The sequence below is a fragment of the Carettochelys insculpta genome, chromosome 9 (genome assembly GCF_033958435.1).
Source record: "Carettochelys insculpta isolate YL-2023 chromosome 9, ASM3395843v1, whole genome shotgun sequence".
Taxonomy (NCBI): domain Eukaryota; kingdom Metazoa; phylum Chordata; order Testudines; family Carettochelyidae; genus Carettochelys; species Carettochelys insculpta.
The window spans coordinates 10,889,435-10,907,318 of record NC_134145.1 but is presented as its reverse complement, the minus strand read 5'-3'; the positions used below and the strand labels follow the sequence as shown (position 1 = coordinate 10,907,318).

Below are 17,884 nucleotides of genomic sequence, written 5' to 3'. Positions count from 1 at the left end.
GCTTAGGAAGACTTTGAAATGGCCATGCTAATGGCCAAATCGAAGAATACTAAGGTGGTGCTGAAATGAATATTCAGCGCCTCATAAGCATGCTGCCATCTGCAGCATTTGAAAGTGCCTCATTTCACTCATGCGCAGCTCATCTGCACAGGAGTCCTTTTTGAAAGGACCCTGCAAACATTGAAATCCCCTTACTACCATCAGCTAATTCATAACTACCCTGATGTTGTTTAGGCTGGGGAAATATCTCCTATTACTTTCCCACATCAGTAATTTTTTTTTCCTTTATTGTGTTGGATCTTTATCTCAGCTGATAGGAATAAGGGGATTTCAATGTTTGCAGGGTCCTTTCCAAAAGGACCCTCATGTAAACGAGCTGCGCATGAGCGAACCATGGCACTTTCAAATGTCGCAGCCGGCAGCATGCTAATGAGGTGCGGAATATTCATTTCAGCGCTTCATGAGTGTTCTTCGATTTGGCCATTAGCATGGCCATTTCAAAGTTTTTCCTAAGTGTAGACACGGCCCATGTGTGTTTTGTTTTGTTTTGTTTTTTTCCCCAAAGACCAGGAATGTCAAGTCTGGTACTCCTAGATTTTTGCGGTAGAACCTACTACTAGATGTTTCTGAAGCATTCATATTTTGAGGTCTCACTTTAATTGAAGGGGGAGTTGTGCTTAATCTTTTAACAAAGGTTTTCTTTGTCCAAAATGTTCATTTACTATTAAAGTTAAATAGTTGTCATGGAATCTTCCAGCCTAAGCCTTAATTTTTAATATAAAAATGGGAGGAAAAAGCGTTAAGATCCTTTCAGTCTGTCTTTATGCATTATAAAGAAGCAAAACAAGTTACAAGCCCAGTTCTTTTTCCTTTGCAGGTCAACTTTAAATTTGTATCATTCTGCTTACCATCTTTTATTACTCCCCATGCAACGTGCCTTTTATCATGCCATTTGAATTCCATTTTAGTTTCCAAAACACTAGTTTATTAGTGGGTTAATAAATTTTGAGTTTAGGATTCCAAGCTGTTTTTTTCCTAAGGTTTAAAACTATTTTTGTCTCTTGTTTTCAATGTAACAACTACAAAAATCATATTAAAAGGGCAGATCTGTATTTCTTAGTCATATACTTTATATTTACCTTAGTGTAGCTGAGATTGGCATCTATCCCCTTATTTCTATCTCTAGTGGTTCATAACTATGCTGATGTTGTTTAGGCAGGTGAAACATCTCCTGTTATTGTCCCACATTAGTAATTTTTTCCCTTATTGTTTTGGATCTTTACCTCCTGTGCTCCAGGAAGGATAATTTATGGTTAGAGTACAGAGCTGAGAAGACCTGGGTCATCTGTATTTAGCTCTGCTACTGATTTGCTGTATGATTTTGGGAAAATCACATACTCGTTTCTGCCGATCAGTTACCACATTTAAAGCAGGGATGAAGGCAATGAGAGGGTTTTAAATACTTAACACTTGCTTAACATGCTTAGGATTCTGGGATAGAAGCGGTTATATAACTGTAAAGTGGTATTACATAGGCCAAGCTGAGGCAGGCTGAAAGTTCTGAATGTAATATATTCACCGCTGAGAAAAAGCCAGTCACTTACTTTGACAATTTTCACAATTCTCACATTTTTTCCTCCTGTTTCTAGAATATGATCAACTGTTCAAGTTGACCATTAACCGAAATCACAGAGGCTTCCGTAGAGTAATTCAGACCAAGGGAATTAAATTTGAAATATTTCACAAAGGGTAAGTCAGTGGCTTTTTCTCTTCATTTTGACTCAGTATTAATAACAAAATGACAGAATTGTTTGTAATTTAGGAATGACACTTACGTAATTTGCCTTTCTTTTTTCATTTGATCAGTAAACAGCTCTCTCGTTTCATTCAACTGTGTCTCAGGATTGCGATCAATAAGTATCTGAGCACCCTGACTTCTCATGTAAAACCTCACTTATGTGTTCTCAGTTGTCTATTACTGCATTCTACCTGTTAACAATCACTGGATGTAGTGTTGTTTCTCTGTCGTCTTTCTTAAAAGAAATGTACATTTTTTCAGTCTTTCTTTCTTCATTCCATGTCCTGATGGTCTTCTCAAGGAGCATTTTCCATCCTCCCAGCTAGGGATGGATTAGCCACTGGATCGACCATGCCCCAGGGCCCTTTAGGAAAAATCCATCCCACAGGTGGAGCTTCTGTGCCTCAGTCCTGCTACACAGCAGAGGTTGCAGGGCAGATGAAGCCCATGCTCCCCCCACAACCCTGTCCTTGGTTCAGTCAGGGGCAGAAAGTAGCAAATGGGTAGCAAGCTGTTATGGGGCAGAGAATCCTCGGGGGGCAGGGGCTAAGGATGGAACCACAGGCAGAAAGTGGATGGGTAGAGTCCCCTGCTCCCCATTGCTCTAGTCCAAAGCTCCAGAAAATTTTAATACTCTTAGCAGCTAAAGATATGCAATTCTGAGGCAGTCTTAAAATATCCCTTGAGAAGAATTGTCAGAGTTCTGAGTTTTTGGGCATCTGCATTTGATGAACTCTGGGTGTCACTCTGGAGCAGAGAACATAAGTATGGCCATGCTAAGTCAGCCCAGTATCCTGTCTTCAAACAGAGGCCAAAGCTAGGTGACCCAGAGGTAATGAACGGAACAGGCAATCACTGAGTGATCTACCCTCTGTTGTCCGCTCCCAGCCAGGACAGTCACTACCAATGCTGGTGCCGTAGACAGCCCAAGCATCTGCACCCTTTCCCCTCATCTCTTGTGCGGGAGGGACAGTGGGAGGTAGGCACAGAGCTGCAGAGAGCAGGAGCAAGCAGGGAAGGAGATTCACCTGACAACCTTGGGGAACAGGTGATGTGAGAGTGGCCCAGAGGACTCAGGAGGAGTAGGGTGTGGCTGCACAGCCAGCCACAGAGAAACAACTGTTTCTCGTTCTTCTCTCCAGCTGGCTGCATGGCTGCCTCGGTGGCTCCTGAACCCTCCGGCCTTCACATGTGCTGCCGCCTGGTGAGTGGCTGCTGAGCACAACCTGTGGGGAAAGGGGTAGCTTAGGAAGTTGGCTGGCAGAGCCGATGCTGAACTGATCAGGTTTTTCGGGGCTGGCCAGCACTGAGCCTGGCTCTGGGGTGGTCACCAGAGCTGGCACTGATATGCAGCACACAACTGCCTAAATCACCACAAAATTTGGTGCCCCAAATTTCGTGGTGCCCTACACAGCTGCATATTTTGCATATTGGTAGGCATGACCCTTCTCCCAGCTTCTTGCAAATGGAGACTAGGGAAACAGCATGCTGTTGTATCCCTTAATAGCCCTGGATGCACCTAGCCTCTGGGAACTTATCCAGACCCTTTTTAAATGCAGTTATAGTTTTACACTTCACAGCATCCCCTAGGAAGGACAGTGCACTATGTGAGAAAATAGTTCCTTCAGTTTCTTTTAAAACTACTGCCTATTGATTTCATTCTGAGCCTGGTCCCAGAGCCTTTAATAAGATTTCTACAAGATTTTAAACTAAATACCTCTGATTGTGTTGATTGTTTTTGAGATTTCTTCTCCTCGTAACTGGTACCTAAAAATATTTCCTGAGGAAGGGTTTATGGGGTAACACCTTCCCTGCACGTCTCAGAAATGACAGACGCTCAGAGAATGGAGATGGGTAAGAAATACGAGTGATCAGCTTCCACCAGGCAAGTTCCAGGGTCAAAGGTGAAGAGTCTAATCAGCATATGGATGAGGTTTTTTTCAATCCCGGTAGAGAAGGCTGTGGGACATCGCTTAAGCCAACAGTTAACCCACAATGCTTGAGCTACTAAAGACAGTACTAGCTCCTTGTACAGATACTGGTAGCTCCTCTTTTTTCTATATCTTTAGCTTCCTCTGCTTCTTATTTTCCTCTACTTTTTGAGGAGGTGGGCCTACCTACCCCTTGCTCACCCAGGAGATGCAATTGTACGTGATAAATAGAAACACTTTCTGCAAACTCTGTTCCTAAGAACATAAGAATGGCCATACTGGGGCAGACCAAAGGTCCATCCAGCCCAGTATCCCGTCTGCCGACAGTGGCCAATGCCACGTGCCCCAGAGAAGGAGAACAGAAGACAATGATCAAGTGATTTATCTCCTGCCATCCATCTCCTGCCCTCGTACTGAAGGCTAGGGCAAACTTTACCCCTGGCTAATAGCCATTTATGGACATAACCTGCAAAAATTTATCGAGCTCTTTTTTAAACCCTAATAGAGTCCTGGCCTTCACAGCCTCCTCCGGCAAGGAGTTCCACAGGTTGACTGTGCGCTGTGTGAAGAAAAATTTCTTTTTATTAGTTTTGAACCTACTACCCATCAATTTCATTTGGTGTCCCCTAGTTCTTGTATTATGGGAAACGGTAAATAATTTTTCTATATTCACTTTCTCCACACCATTCATGATTTTATATACCTCTATCATATCGCCCCTCAATCGCCTCTTTTCCAGACTGAAAAGTCCCAGTCTGTAGCCTCTCCCCATATGGGACCCGTTCCAAACCCCTAATCATCTAAGTCGCCCTTTTCTGAACCATTTCTAATGCCAATATATCTTTTTTGAGGTGAGGAGACCACATCTGCACGCAGTACTCAAGATGTGGGCGTACCATAGTTTTATATAGGGGAAGTATGATATCTTTTGTCTTATTATCTATCCCTTTTTTTAATAATTCCTAACATCCTATTTGCTTTACTAACTGCCGCTGCACACTGCATGGATGTCTTCAGAGAACTATCCACTATAACTCCAAGATCCCTTTCCTGATCTGTCGTAGCTAAATTTGACCCCATCATGTTGTACGTGTAATTTGGGTTATTTTTTCCAATGTGCATTACCTTACACTTATCCACATTAAAGTTCATTTGCCATTTTGCTGCCCAATCATTCAGTTTGCTGAGATCTTTTTGTAGTTCTTCACAATCCCTTTTGGTTTTGACTGTCTTGAACAACTTGGTGTCATCTGCAAACTTTGCCACCTCACTGCTTACCTCATTTTCTAGATCATTGATGAACAAGTTGAACAGGATCGGTCCCAGGACTGACCCCTGGGGAACACCACTAGTTACCCCCCTCCCTTGTGAAAATTTACCATTTATTCCAACCCTTTGTTTTCTGCCTTTTAACCAATTCCCGATCCATGAAAGGATCTTTCCTCCTATCCTGTGACCGCCTAATTTACATAAAAGCCTTTGGTGTGGGACCGTGTCAGAGGCTTTCTGGAAATCTAGGTATATTATGTCCACTGGGTGCCCCTTGTCTGCATGTTTATTAACCCCTTCAAAGAATTCTAATAGATTAGTTAGACACAACTTCCCTCTGCAGAAAGCATGCTGACTTTTGTCCAACAATTCGTGCTCTTCTACGTGCCTTGCAATTTTATTCTTTACTATTGTTTCTACTAATTTGCCTGGTACTGATGTTAGACTTATCGGTCTATAATTGCCAGGGTCTCCTCTAGAGCCTTTTTTAAATATTGGCGTTATATTGGCCGTCTTCCAGTCATTGGGTACCGAAGCGGATTTAAAGGATGGGTTACAAACCACTGTTAATAACTCTGCAATTTCACATTTGAGTTCTTTCAGAACCCTTGGGTGAATACCATCTGGTCCTAGAGACTTGTTACTATTCAGCTTATCAGTTAACTCCAAAACCTCCTCTAATGTCACTTCAATCTGGGAGAGTTCCTCAGATTTGTCACCTAAAAAGGCTGGCTCAGATTTAGGAACCTCTGTAACATCCTCAGCCGTGAAGACTGAAGCAAAGAAATCATTTAATCGCTCCGCAATGGCACTGTCTTCCTTGATCGCTCCTTTTATATCTTTATCGTCCAAGGGCCCCACTGCTTTTTTAGCGGGCTTCCTGCTTCTAATGTATTTAAAAAACATTCTACTATCATTTTTTGAATTTTTGGCTAGCTGTTCCTCAAAATCTTTTTTGGCTTTTCTTACTACATTATGACACTTAATTTGGGAGTGTTTGTGTTCCTTTCTATTTTCCTCACTAGGATTTGACTTCCACTTTTTAAAAGCTGCCCTTTTCTCTCTCACTGCCTTTTTAACATGGCTTTTAAGCCATGGTGGTTCTTTGTTAGGTCTCTTACTGTGTTTTTTTTTAGTTGGGGTATACATTTAAGTTGGGCCTCTAGTATGTTGTCTTTAAACAGTTTCCATGCAGCTTCCAGGGATTTTAGTTTAGTTACTCTACCTTTTAGTTTCTGTTTAACTAGCTTCCTCATTTTAGTGTAATTCCCCTTTTTGAAATTAAATGCCGGAGTGTTTGACCGCTGCGGTGTTCTTCCCAACACAGGAATATTAAAAGTTATTATATTTTGGTCACTATTTCCAAGCGGTCCAGTAACAGTTACCTCTTGGACCAGATCCTGCGTTCCAGTCAGGACTAGATCGAGAATTGACTCTCCCCTTGTGGGTTCCTGTACTAGCTGCTCCAAAAAGCAGTCATTTAAGGCATCAAGAAATTTAATCTCTGTATCCCGTCCTGAGGTGACATGTACCCAATCAATACGGGGATAATTGAAATCTCCTATTATTACTGTGTTTTTTTATTTTGATACCCTCTCTAATCTCCTTTAACATTTCAGCATCACTATAACTGTCCTGGTTGGGTGGTCGGTAATATATTCCTAATGCCATATTCATGTTAGAGGAATGAATTGTTATCCATAATGATTCTATGGAACATTTTGATTCCTTTAGGATTTTTGCTTCATTTGATTCTATATTATCCTTCACATATAGTACCACTCCGCCACCTGCACGACCTGTTCTGTCTTTCCGATATAATTTATATCCCGGTATGATAGTGTCCCCCTGATTGTCCTCATTCCACCATGTTTCTGTGATGCCTATTATGTCAGCTTCCTCCTTTGATATGAGGTACTCCAGTTCACCCATCTTATTAGACAGACTCCTAGCATTTGTGTAAAAGCACTTTAAAAAACTACCACTATTTATATGTCCGCCTTTCACAGACGCGTTGGATTTTTTTATATGCGATTGTTTCACATCTGATCTTGCCCATATATTACTTTCCTCGTTCCCTATCTGACTAACTTCTAGGGAATCCCTATCTATGGAGCCTCGTGTAAGAGAAGTCTCCATCCGATCCAGGTGCTACCCCGCACCAATCGCCTTTCCCCCACCTCTTAGTTTAAAAACTGCTCTATGACTTTTTTAATGTTTAATGCCAGCAGTCTGGATCCACCTTGATTTAGGTGGAGCCCATCATTCCTGTATAGGCTCCCCCTACCCCAAAAGTGTCCCCAGTTCCTAATAAATCTAAACCCCTCTTCCCTACACCATCGTCTCATCCACACATTGAGACTCTGAAGTTCTGCCTGTCTATCTGGCCCTGCGTGTGGAACTGGAATCATTTCAGAGAATGCCACCATAGATGTTCTGGATTTCAGTCTCTTTACTAGTAACCTAAATTTGGCCTCCAGAACATCTCTTCTACCCTTCCCTATGTCATTGGTACCAACATGTACCGCGACCACTGGCTCCTCCCCAGCACTGCCCATAAGTCTGTCTAGATGCCTCGAGAGATCCGCAACCTTCGCACCAGGCAGGCAAGTCACCATACGGTTCTTCCGGTCATCACAAACCCAACTACCTATATTTCTAATGATCGAATCCCCCACTACTAAAACCTGCTTCTTCCTAACAGCTGGCGCTCCCTCCCCCGGCGAAGTATCCTCGGCGCAAGAGGATACAATAGCACTGTCTGGAAGGAGGGTCCCAACTATGGGATGGTTCCTTTGGTCTCCTGATAGCATTTGTTCCTTCTCCCAAGATGCTCTCAGTGATTTGGCCCAGGGGCCAGCTCCTTGCCCTATACATTAGGGTATCTCACTGCTTTCAAAGCACCCTTTGAAGTCTAAAATCCTTTCCAAAGGGAAGGTATCCCATCACAGCTCTTAAAATCATGGAAGTGTAGAGCTGGAAGGGGATCTCAAGAGGTCATCTAGTCCAGTTTCCTACACTGAGGGGAAAACTACATAAACCATCCATGACAGAGTTTTGTCCAACCTGTTGTTAAAACCTGCAATGAGGGAAATTCCACAACCTCCCTTGGAAGCCTGTTCCAAAATCTAAGTACCCGTGTAGTTAGATTTTAGGAAAAGCTTTCTAACCTAGGCCTCTGTTGCTGCAGATTAAGCCCCTTACTACTTGTTGTACCTTCAGTGGATATGGAGAACAATTACTAACAGCCCTCAACATATTTGAAGACTATTATCAGGTCCCATCCTCCCCCCGCCCCCCCCACACCCCGAGTCTTCTCTTCTCAAGGATAAACTTGCCTTTCCTCATAGGTCAGATTTTCAAAACCTTTTATAATTTTTCTTGCTTATCTTTGGACTTTTTTTCAGTTATCCAAAACTTTCCTGGTGTGTGACACTTTCACTCTTACAGAACATTCACTGGAAGCCTTTTCATTCCCTAATGCACTCTGGTCCTAAAGCCCACCCACCACTCTTGTTTAACTTTCCAGCCTGTGTGCCAAGAGATCATCTTACTGTATTTTTGACATCACATTCCTAATATACCAGGCCATGTGCAATTACAGAGCCATGTAAGTGAATATTTACGATGAGTATAGTCTGTATTAGAATTTGACTACTTTAGAAACGTTGGAAGTGGCCAAATTGAATTAGTGTTTCATGTTCTGCCTGGAACCAGAAGACAGATGCAATGTGTTGTTACAATTGGTTCTGAACAAATGAAATGTCTGGAGTAAGAGACTTGATATTCTCAGCTGTGGACTCCTCAGAATTACGCAGAGATTGAGATCTGGCTTTGCAGGCTTTTGTGTTAAAGAATAAATAATTAGAGATGAAAAAGTTGCTGCTTTACTTTAAAGGTTCATGAAGAACAGAAAATAAAACACCAAACCCTGCTGAAGGAGAGTTCTGTAATTCCTCTTCATAAGCCAGGAGAGAAGGGTGTGAGTAAGGCAAGGGGAATTTCCTAGCAAAGAGAAACACACCAACAGATATCTTAAGAATTCTATGTGCTCCAGTAGGACTTTGTCATATCAGTGCAGTTTCATCAGTAAAGGTCACAGTCGCACCATCTGAGAGCGCACTTCTGCCAAAGGAACCCACAGAACAGAAAATTGGATCATCAGTGCCAATGGCTGTGGGAGCAATGGCTGCATCCTCTTGTTTTGGCAAAGATACTCTGGCTTGGATGGGGAAGCCTACAGAAACGTGAAACCATCAGGGCAAAACAAAAGTTACATCAATTTTAAATTGAAGTTCCCTAGCAATAGCTTATAGTTTGCTGCCAGTTCCAAGCCATCCAGTGTAGTGGCCTGGTAGCATCTGTTGCTCCACCTGTGCGTGGCCCATACCTGTTCAGCATGGTGTACTGCTGCATATAGTGCTAGCTGGGTTCCATAAGGAGGTTCATTAGCCTGCTACAGCCTTGGGTAACAGATGTGGGTCTCTTGCTTAGGGCTTATCTCCACTGCACCATGGATTGACACTGCAGCAGTCAATCCACTGCTGGTTGATTTATCAAACCCGCTTAGATGCGATAAATTAACCTCCAAGCACTCTCCTGTTGACTCCAGTACTCCACCAGAACAAGGAGTGTAGACACAGTCCACAGGAGAGTATCGGCCACCAGCCTTACAGCATGGAAGAGGTTGCGGTAAGTTGGTAGGTCTAAGTACGAGCTACACAAAGAGCACAGATAAAGTTGCATATCTTAGATCAGCTGTGTCCAATAAAAATGTAGGGATCGGCACACTGCCTTCCCCCACCCCCTGCTCAAAATAAATGCCCTTCCCCTCCCCCAGAGCCAAGTGCACCCCCCACCACACAAACTGCCGACAACTTACTGGAGCCTCTGGGCTGTGCCGCAGGAGAAGCTGCTGCTGCCATGTGCTTGTCTCACCAAGTGGTGGGGCGTGTGCGCAGAGCAGGCAGAGGGCGCTCCACATGTGCAGCTCTAAGGAGCCACATTTTGCCACACTGCAGTGTCCAGTATGCCACAGGTAGTGAACGGCAAGCATATTGGTCACTACAGTGTTAGACTGATGGGCGTCATGGTATGGACTAGGCCTCTGACAGTGGCAGCGGCACCAAGCGGCATTGTGGGCCCTGGGCCAAGGTGGAAGCAGGGGAGCCAGCTCTGTTCCTGGAAGGGGTGGGGCCAGAGCAGAAGGGGCAGAGCCAAGGCTATTCAGCCCTAAGTGACACTTGTACTGCAGGGCTGAGTTTTCTCCCCTCATTCCCTGACAGCTGTGGGCAGTCGGAGCAGTGTTGCTGTGGTGCATCAAAGGGGCCTGGAGCTTTGGCCACTGCAAAAGTAGCAACGATGGTGACTGGAGCTCCAGGCCCCTTTGAAACACCATGCCTGCTGGCAGTTGCCCCCATTGGTCCACCTGCCCTGGGTGCTTGTGACAGAGTTTCCCATGTTAAGAAACAAAGTTTCCAGGTTCACTCTGTGCTGTTGACAACCAACCCAAGGGCACAACATAGCAAATGCATATGATGTCATCTATGTATTCCAGTGGTACATGCTTTTTGGGGAGCATACAGATAAAGCAGACACGGAGGCGTAGGACAAGGTGGCAATAGCTCCTCATCTCTCTCATTTGAGCTAGAGATTTCAGTCTATATTATCTCAGTGGATAGTCTCTTTCCAAGGAAAAACCACAACACACATTAGCAAGAGGCAGAAAATGACTTTGTGGAGTATGAAGATACAGAATAGGTTTCTGTACAAATCATCTAACTCAGAAACCTCCACAGGCCTTTCCTTCCCTAAGTTTGAGGACACATTGGGCCACTTTCTGGCCCTAGTGAATCCCTTTTTCGCCATGTAAGTGGCTGTGCCTTTTATGTTGCACCTTTCAATCTAAACAAAGTAAAATGTTAAATTTTCCACAAAATGGAAATGTAGAAAATTGTTTAAATTTGAAAAAGATTTCAGTAATGTTTAAACTCTTTTTGTTCAACATATTTAATATAATGAAACTAATATTTAACATTTTGAAACTAAATTAATTAAAGGGTTAAAGATGAAAAAAGCATTCTTACCACCTTATCAAAACACGGTTTTGACAGTGATGAAACAAAGTCCTTTGCTTTTCATAGTCTCTTGTCAAATTTTGTTGAAATTGACACTTATGGGTAGATTTTGGTGAAACTTCATTTTCTATTGGAAAAGCTTTCTGTCAAAGGAATGTTTTCCAACCAGCTCCATTAAGTGATTTTAAGAGATGGTTCCTTGTGGTGATTTTTTTCCCCCTCCAAAGATTTTGATTTGATTATGGGGTAGCCAGGTGTGTCAGGGAGAGGGCAAGCCCCAGTACTGTTCTAAGATCTGGCTTTCCTGAACAGTAATAAAGAATTGTCATTAGACTGCTAGGCCATGTCTCATTTTTTTGTACTCCATTTCTCCTTCTTTTGTAGTTTTCACTTGTTTTCTTCTAATTCTTCTCTTTTAACTGACTAAAGACCTTAATCTTTTGTACCTCCATTTTTAGTACAGCTGGATAACTGGACCCTTGCTGTCCGACCCCTAAAACCTTGATGAAAGGGGGTAGGACCTCATACCATTCTTCATTTTTGTTGTCCTTTTGCACCTTATAGGCTAACATATTTTGGAGCATAAGCTTCCGTGGGCAAAGCTTAAGCTTTGGAGCATAAGCTTCTGTCTTTGCCCACAAAAGCTTGTGCTCCAAAATATCTGTTAGTCTATAAGATGCCACAGGACTTCTTGTTGTTTTCGAAGATACAGACTAACACAGCTACCTCTGATACTTGCCATTTTTGTTGTATTAAGGAAGCCTGTTCTCCTTCCACTAAGGCAACTTTTTTTGTGTTTTGTTTTGTTTTGTTTTGAAACAGAGGCCTTTTCAGAAGTGACAAGCAAGTAGGAACAGCACATGTGAAATTGGACAAACTGGAATCAGTATGTGAAATTAGAGAGATCATTGAGGTATGCTTTGTTCTTCTGTTTATGTAGCAATAACAAAATGCTTGAATATGAAAGTGTAGTGGGAGCTATATGTGTGTATGCGCACATGCGTGTATATAATGCACACATACATGTATATGCCTAGATGATGTCATTTTGGCCTCATCTCTCCAATATCCATTAAACGTCAGCAGACTAACATGCCTTGTTGTTTATTATATATGCTACAATGTCACCCCTTCCTTCTTGTCTGATGAAACAGGTGAAAGTAATTAGCCATTGGAACAACTCCCTGAGAGGTTGTGGTTTTTCCATAATTTGCCATCTTAAAATCAAGACTGGATCTATTTCTAGAAGATCTGCTCTAGCTCTAAGCAAAGTTGGGGCTTGATGGAGAAATGACAGGGTGGGATTCAATGGCCTGTGTTACCAAGAGGTCAAGCATAATGTTTGTTCTTTTTTGAGTAATGCCCGTGTGAGTGCTCCACTATAGGTTTGCCTGCATCCCTGTGCTGCTGACAGGAGAAATTTGGTATCAGTGTGTTTTGGCCTACACATGCACTGCTTCCTCACCTCCAGATCCCTCACACTTGGCCACATGTTTAACCAGCATTGCGTGAGTGACCCCTCCTCTGTTCCTTCTCTACCTCCAGAGTGTATGATGAGAACTCCACAGTAGAGTGGAGGTGGGTGGGTCTTGGGAGCACCTATAGTGACACACACATTGAAGAACCATGGTTTGTTGCACAAGGAGAGTAACTACTACTTTCAGCCTTAAAAAATCTATTTATCAAAGTAAGGCCTTGCCTACCCTACAAAGCTTTGTCAGTAAAAGGCAGCTTTTGCTAATAAAATAGTGGAGACTTACAGGCTACAAAGCTATTTTGAGTGGCAAAACTGCTCGTTTGCCAACAAAAACACTTCAATGAGAGGCATAAAGATTTTTACAGTGACGTTAAAGCAATGAAGTATCAGTGTAGAAGCACTCATTCCTTATGGTGACATAACTAGCCTTCACCATTATGCTACAATGCCCCCTGTGACCATTCTGCTCAGTTTTGAACTTTTGGATCCCCTGTGCTCTTCCCCTTTCAAAGCTCAGGGAAGCTTTGGCATTCCTCAGTGCAGAGAGTTCACAAAGCTGCTGAGGCGGCTGTGGGAGAACTGAGAAGAATCACACAACCACTAAAGTGGAGTCAGCAGGCAGGCAGAGCATACTGCTGCTGGGGGTTTCCAGGAGGGAGAAACGGCTGTGCTGTACAGACCAAGGGACTGAAGTATGAGTGGGGTGTCCCCTTGCCCCTGGATTGGTTACTCAGGCTGCTGTCCAAACTTAGAGACAGCATGCCAGTGCTCTCCCCCAACACACCCACTCAGTCTCACATATAACCCCCTGCCCCACAGTCTGTTCTCTCTGCATCCTCCCAAAACATTCCCTGTTATACTCATCATGTGATGCTGTACCAGCCTCATGAGGCATTGCATACTCTTCCGAAAGTACCCAGCAGCCAATTGCACAGTGCATTGATCAACGTGTCAGTGCAAGAACTGCCAGTGCTCTGCTGACATGAAGGGCATAGTGGATGTTCAACAGTAGTTTAGTTTATCTTCTGTTGACCAAACTGTTTAGTTTAGAGGTAGCCTTACTGCTGTCTTTAAATAAAACATCAAACATATCTTTGCAGTGCATACAACTAGTTAGACATCCTTTGTGTGCATTGGTAAAATAAATAGAAGAATATAAAAAAAGGTAAAATCCATTTATTTTTCAGAGAACTTCAGCTAGTATGGAAATCTTTTGTTTAATACAAACTGATCCAGCTGTGTTGATATTCCACTGAATGTCAGTCAGTGTTACAGCACATTTATATTCACCCTGTATAACCACATGGGAGGCAAAGACGACAGCATCCCTTTTCAGTGAGATTGACACTGCAAAGTATTTTGTAGCAATCTTGATTTTTGTGCATGCGCATGTAAGCAAGCAACGTTATTTTTATGGTGCTTTCAGGTTCTGGATGGTAGGAAGCCCACCGGCGGGAAACTAGAGGTGAAAGTGAGACTAAGGGAGCCACTCAGTGGTCAGGATCTTCAAACAATTTCAGAAAACTGGTTGGTTCTTGATCGTTAGTTATCCTAAGGTATGAACACTCCTTTCTTCTAAATATGCTTCTGGCTAGAAGTTGAGGGCCACTAACAATCTCTTACACTGTCAGCAACCTGTCGGGGCTTAGGCTCCTATATGGATCTTCCCTGTGTTTCTAGTGACTTTGTTTTTTTGTTTTAAATAGTTTGATATTTCTATTCAAAATCTGATCATATTCTCTGTACCAATCTCAGTCAATTGGAGGTGAAGGTTAAATATAGGAGGAGGAGTTGGTAGCAATTCCTATACTTTAATTGCTTAACACTTCCATTTATAAAAAAGATTCCTTTAATCTTTCTTCTAATACTCTTGGGCCACGTCTGCACTACAGTGATCTTCTGAAAGATGATCTTCTGGAAGATCTTTTGGAAAAGCACATCCACACACACAAAAGCAGATCAAAAGAGTACGTCCACACAGGCCTGCTCTTTTGAAAGAACAGGCCAAGGATTAAAAAATTTGGCAGCATGAGGACCGCTCTTTCAAACAAAGGGCCCCTGGAGTGTCTACATGCTTTTTTCAAAAAGAATCTTTTGGTTAAAAGTGCTCTTCCTCATTTGGGAGAGGAGGAGGGCCTTCAGAAGAAACACCATGTTCTTTCAAAAGAAATTTGAAAGAGCATTTTCTGTGTGGACGCTGCACCACTACTTTCAGAAGAGGGTGTGGTTTTCTGAAAGAACTTGCTGGTGTAGACACAGCCTTACTGTTTACATAAGACCTTTAAAATGACACAGAAAGAAAGGCCTTGGGATAAAGAGAGTACTTTACTTTGTCTAGTAAATTTTTCATTTAGGTTTGGCTGTAGTATAAATTGAATTCTTCAGGAAATATTAGTATTGGGCCAAAATAAAAATTTGACCATTCTGAAAAACTGGCCTATGCATACACTGTAAAGGGAACAGTTGCTGGTAAAATAGATGTAGTATTAGAGAGTACGGGAAGAATCAAACTAAGCTTCCCCCTCCTCCTAACCAATGCATTTGATCTTGCATATACCTCCTGTAACCCATATATTCCCCATGAAGTACCTTTGTTTAGAATAAATTAAAGTTTAAAAAAATCTACTATAGGGGCTGGTCTTCACTACAGTGGGAGATCAATACAACTTTCACAACTTCAGCTATGTGAATAATGCCACCAAAGTCAACATACTTAGATCTCCTTAATATGGCGTCTTCACTGTGGTGTTTGGAGAGAGACTGCTGTGGATTCCCTTTGCTCTTCTCAGTGAGATGGAGTGCTGGAGTCAGTGGGAGAACAAGTTGTATGAATACTCTGAACACTAGAACATTTTTCCTGCTTTCTCATCTATGGGCTGTACTCATGAACACATAACAGAGAAGTCACGCAGTACTCAAACCTGTTGTTTGTTTGAATCACTGGAGTTTGTCTTGAGGAGACAGAAATTGGATGGGGTCACTTTTTGAGCATCTATTACTAATTTACATTGTGATGGCACCTAGGAACCCATTTGAGGACTATGCTGTAGTAAAAGGCTGCCTCAAAGCACTCAGTTAGTCCTAGTAAACAGTTGATTTAGGTATATGCGCATGAAGCATCTAATAAGTAATCCTTCTCCCATCCCTTGACTCCTGTAGTTCAGAGCAGCCTTTGGATCCCCCTCTCTCCAGCTGTCACGGCACCTTTCTTGGCATGCTTCATTTTGCCATACACTTAGCAATTAAGCTTAGATAACACTTCTGGGAAATAGGTAAATGTTATCATTTGTCATATCTGACCAAAGACTTGATTTGAAGGATGTGCATGTCTAGTGCATAGCTCCAACTGTGGAGCACTGGAAATCACACTTTAAATGATTGTGCTAAGAACAATAAGGATTCTCAGTCACTAAGAGTATGTCTACACTGCAAAGAAAAACGTAGGTCACTGGAGTTTCAAAGCCTGAGTCACTTGATTTCAAGATCGTAATCTACAGGGCAAAAATTAGTGATGGAGATGTTCTTGCTTGGGCTGGAGCCCAGGCTCCTAGATGCTCCTGCTCACTGGATTTCAGAAACCTGGCTCCTGCCCCACGGGAACATTGCCCTGCTAGTTTTAGCCCTGCATCAATTGACCTGGGCTTAGAGACTCAGCAATGTTTTCTTTACAGTGTAGACATACTGTAAGTTATATGCCTCTTACAGCAGGAGTTCTCAACCAAGCATATGCATACACCTAGGTGTATACAGAAGTTTTCTGGGGGCAGATAGCAATTCATCTAGGTGTTTTCCTAGTTTTACAACAAGCTACATAAAATGCACTGGCACAGTCAGTTCAAAACCAAACTGACTTTTATACTGCTCTGTATGACAGATGCTGAAGTGTAAGTATAATATTCCAATTTTAATTTATACTGTAGTAAAAATGTGAAAGTTGGCACATTTTCAGTGTGTTCTTGGACACGTTTGACTTTTGTAAGCAAGTAGTTTTAAAGTGAAGTGAAAACTTGGGGGGTTATGCACAACAAATCAGGTGTCTGAGAGCAATACCGTAATCTGGAAAGACAGGGACATTATAAATATGCCATGGTTGACACACTTTAAGCATTGACATTGCTCCCAGTACCTTGTGGGAAGTACAAACTTTGGGTCCCTTATAATTTAACATGTATCTCTTCAATCACTTATACAGCAGGTTAATGAAATGTTTTGCCTGGGATTTCTATATGAGGGCTACTAGTTAGCTGCCAAACAGAACAATGGCAATAGTATGTGGGCTTAATTGTGGGAGGGATACTTACTTTGCACAGTGGCAAGAGATGTTTGTTTTTTCCTCCAGATTCATGAATGCTAAAACCTGCTGAATGGACTTTGTACATAGAAAGATGCTGCTATCCCCGAGCACCAAAGAAGTTAGATGAATGCACTATTGAACATAACATGTCTTTAAACTATCTTACTGTGTGTTGGTTTATAAGGCAAGTATTGTAAGGTCCTGGAAACTTACTACTAGTGGGGAAAAATGGAACTGATCTATGCAAAATGGATAGAATTGCCTTAAGGTGGGACTACTAATGTTAGCACCCTATGATGTTACATAGACAGCACATCTATCCTGTGTGAAACCATTAATGGTTTGCTCTTAATCACTGGAGCAGTGCAAGAGTGAGACCCTATGCTCCCAGCTGGGCTAGCTTGTGCTAGAATGAACTCTTTCAGACATGCGTTCTCTTATGCTTTAAATACCACATGCTTCTTCCCCAAATGACCACCTTCAGGCCCTTCTGATGAGCTGTATGCTCCTCCTGTAAATGTTCTGGGATGAAGAAAATATTTTAGTTTAGCAGAGATTAACAAGAGTATATCCCATTTCCTCTGGATGCTCTTGCAGCACAGTGAACAAAGATGTGCCTTGGCTTGAGGTAACAATAGAATATGAAGATTTTTTTTTAACTGGGTTGCAAATTTGGGTTGGAATTGGTTATTAGTTGCCTGCCATGTTCCCCCAACTCAGTCCGCTTTGTGTGCCTTCATTTTCCTAACTCTTGGGAATCAAAGCCTAATATGGCTTGTTTAAGAGGACAGGGTTTTCTGGACTATGATGCTTACTAGTTGATTGAATAATGGCAACTTATACTTGTGTACAAACTGGGTCATGGCTGTTTGTAGAATTTTATGGACTGTACATAAAATGATATGGTACCAAAACAGCTTGATGTGTGTTCTTAAACTACAGGGGTCTATGCCTGCATGGGGTGTCAGCGTGCTACTGCAGCATATGCTCAGATCAATTCCATAAAGACTCTCCAACCTAAGGCAGCACTTTTGCTTC

General features: G+C 42.4%; 1 protein-coding gene across 12 annotated transcripts in view; it reads left to right on the top strand.

Moving 5' to 3' along the window:
* Window positions 1-17,743, top strand: part of CC2D1B (coiled-coil and C2 domain containing 1B) — a 90,354-nt gene extending 72,611 nt beyond the window's left edge. For 5 of the 12 annotated variants that reach the window (XM_075003577.1, XM_075003574.1, XM_075003575.1 and 2 more), the window contains 4 exons: window positions 1,650-1,749; window positions 11,898-11,988; window positions 12,230-12,403; window positions 13,979-14,111. In XM_075003577.1, coding sequence (XP_074859678.1) covers window positions 1,650-1,749; window positions 11,898-11,988; window positions 12,230-12,358 — 320 coding nt within the window. In that variant the 3' untranslated portion in view covers window positions 12,359-12,403; window positions 13,979-14,111. Of the gene's footprint in view, window positions 1-1,649; window positions 1,750-2,940; window positions 3,003-11,897; window positions 11,989-12,229; window positions 12,404-13,978; window positions 14,112-16,891 lie in introns of those variants that run through there. The other 7 variants (XM_075003578.1, XM_075003582.1, XM_075003580.1 and 4 more) reach the window with 7 other exon arrangements.
* The last annotated feature ends 141 nt before the right edge of the window (window positions 17,744-17,884 follow it).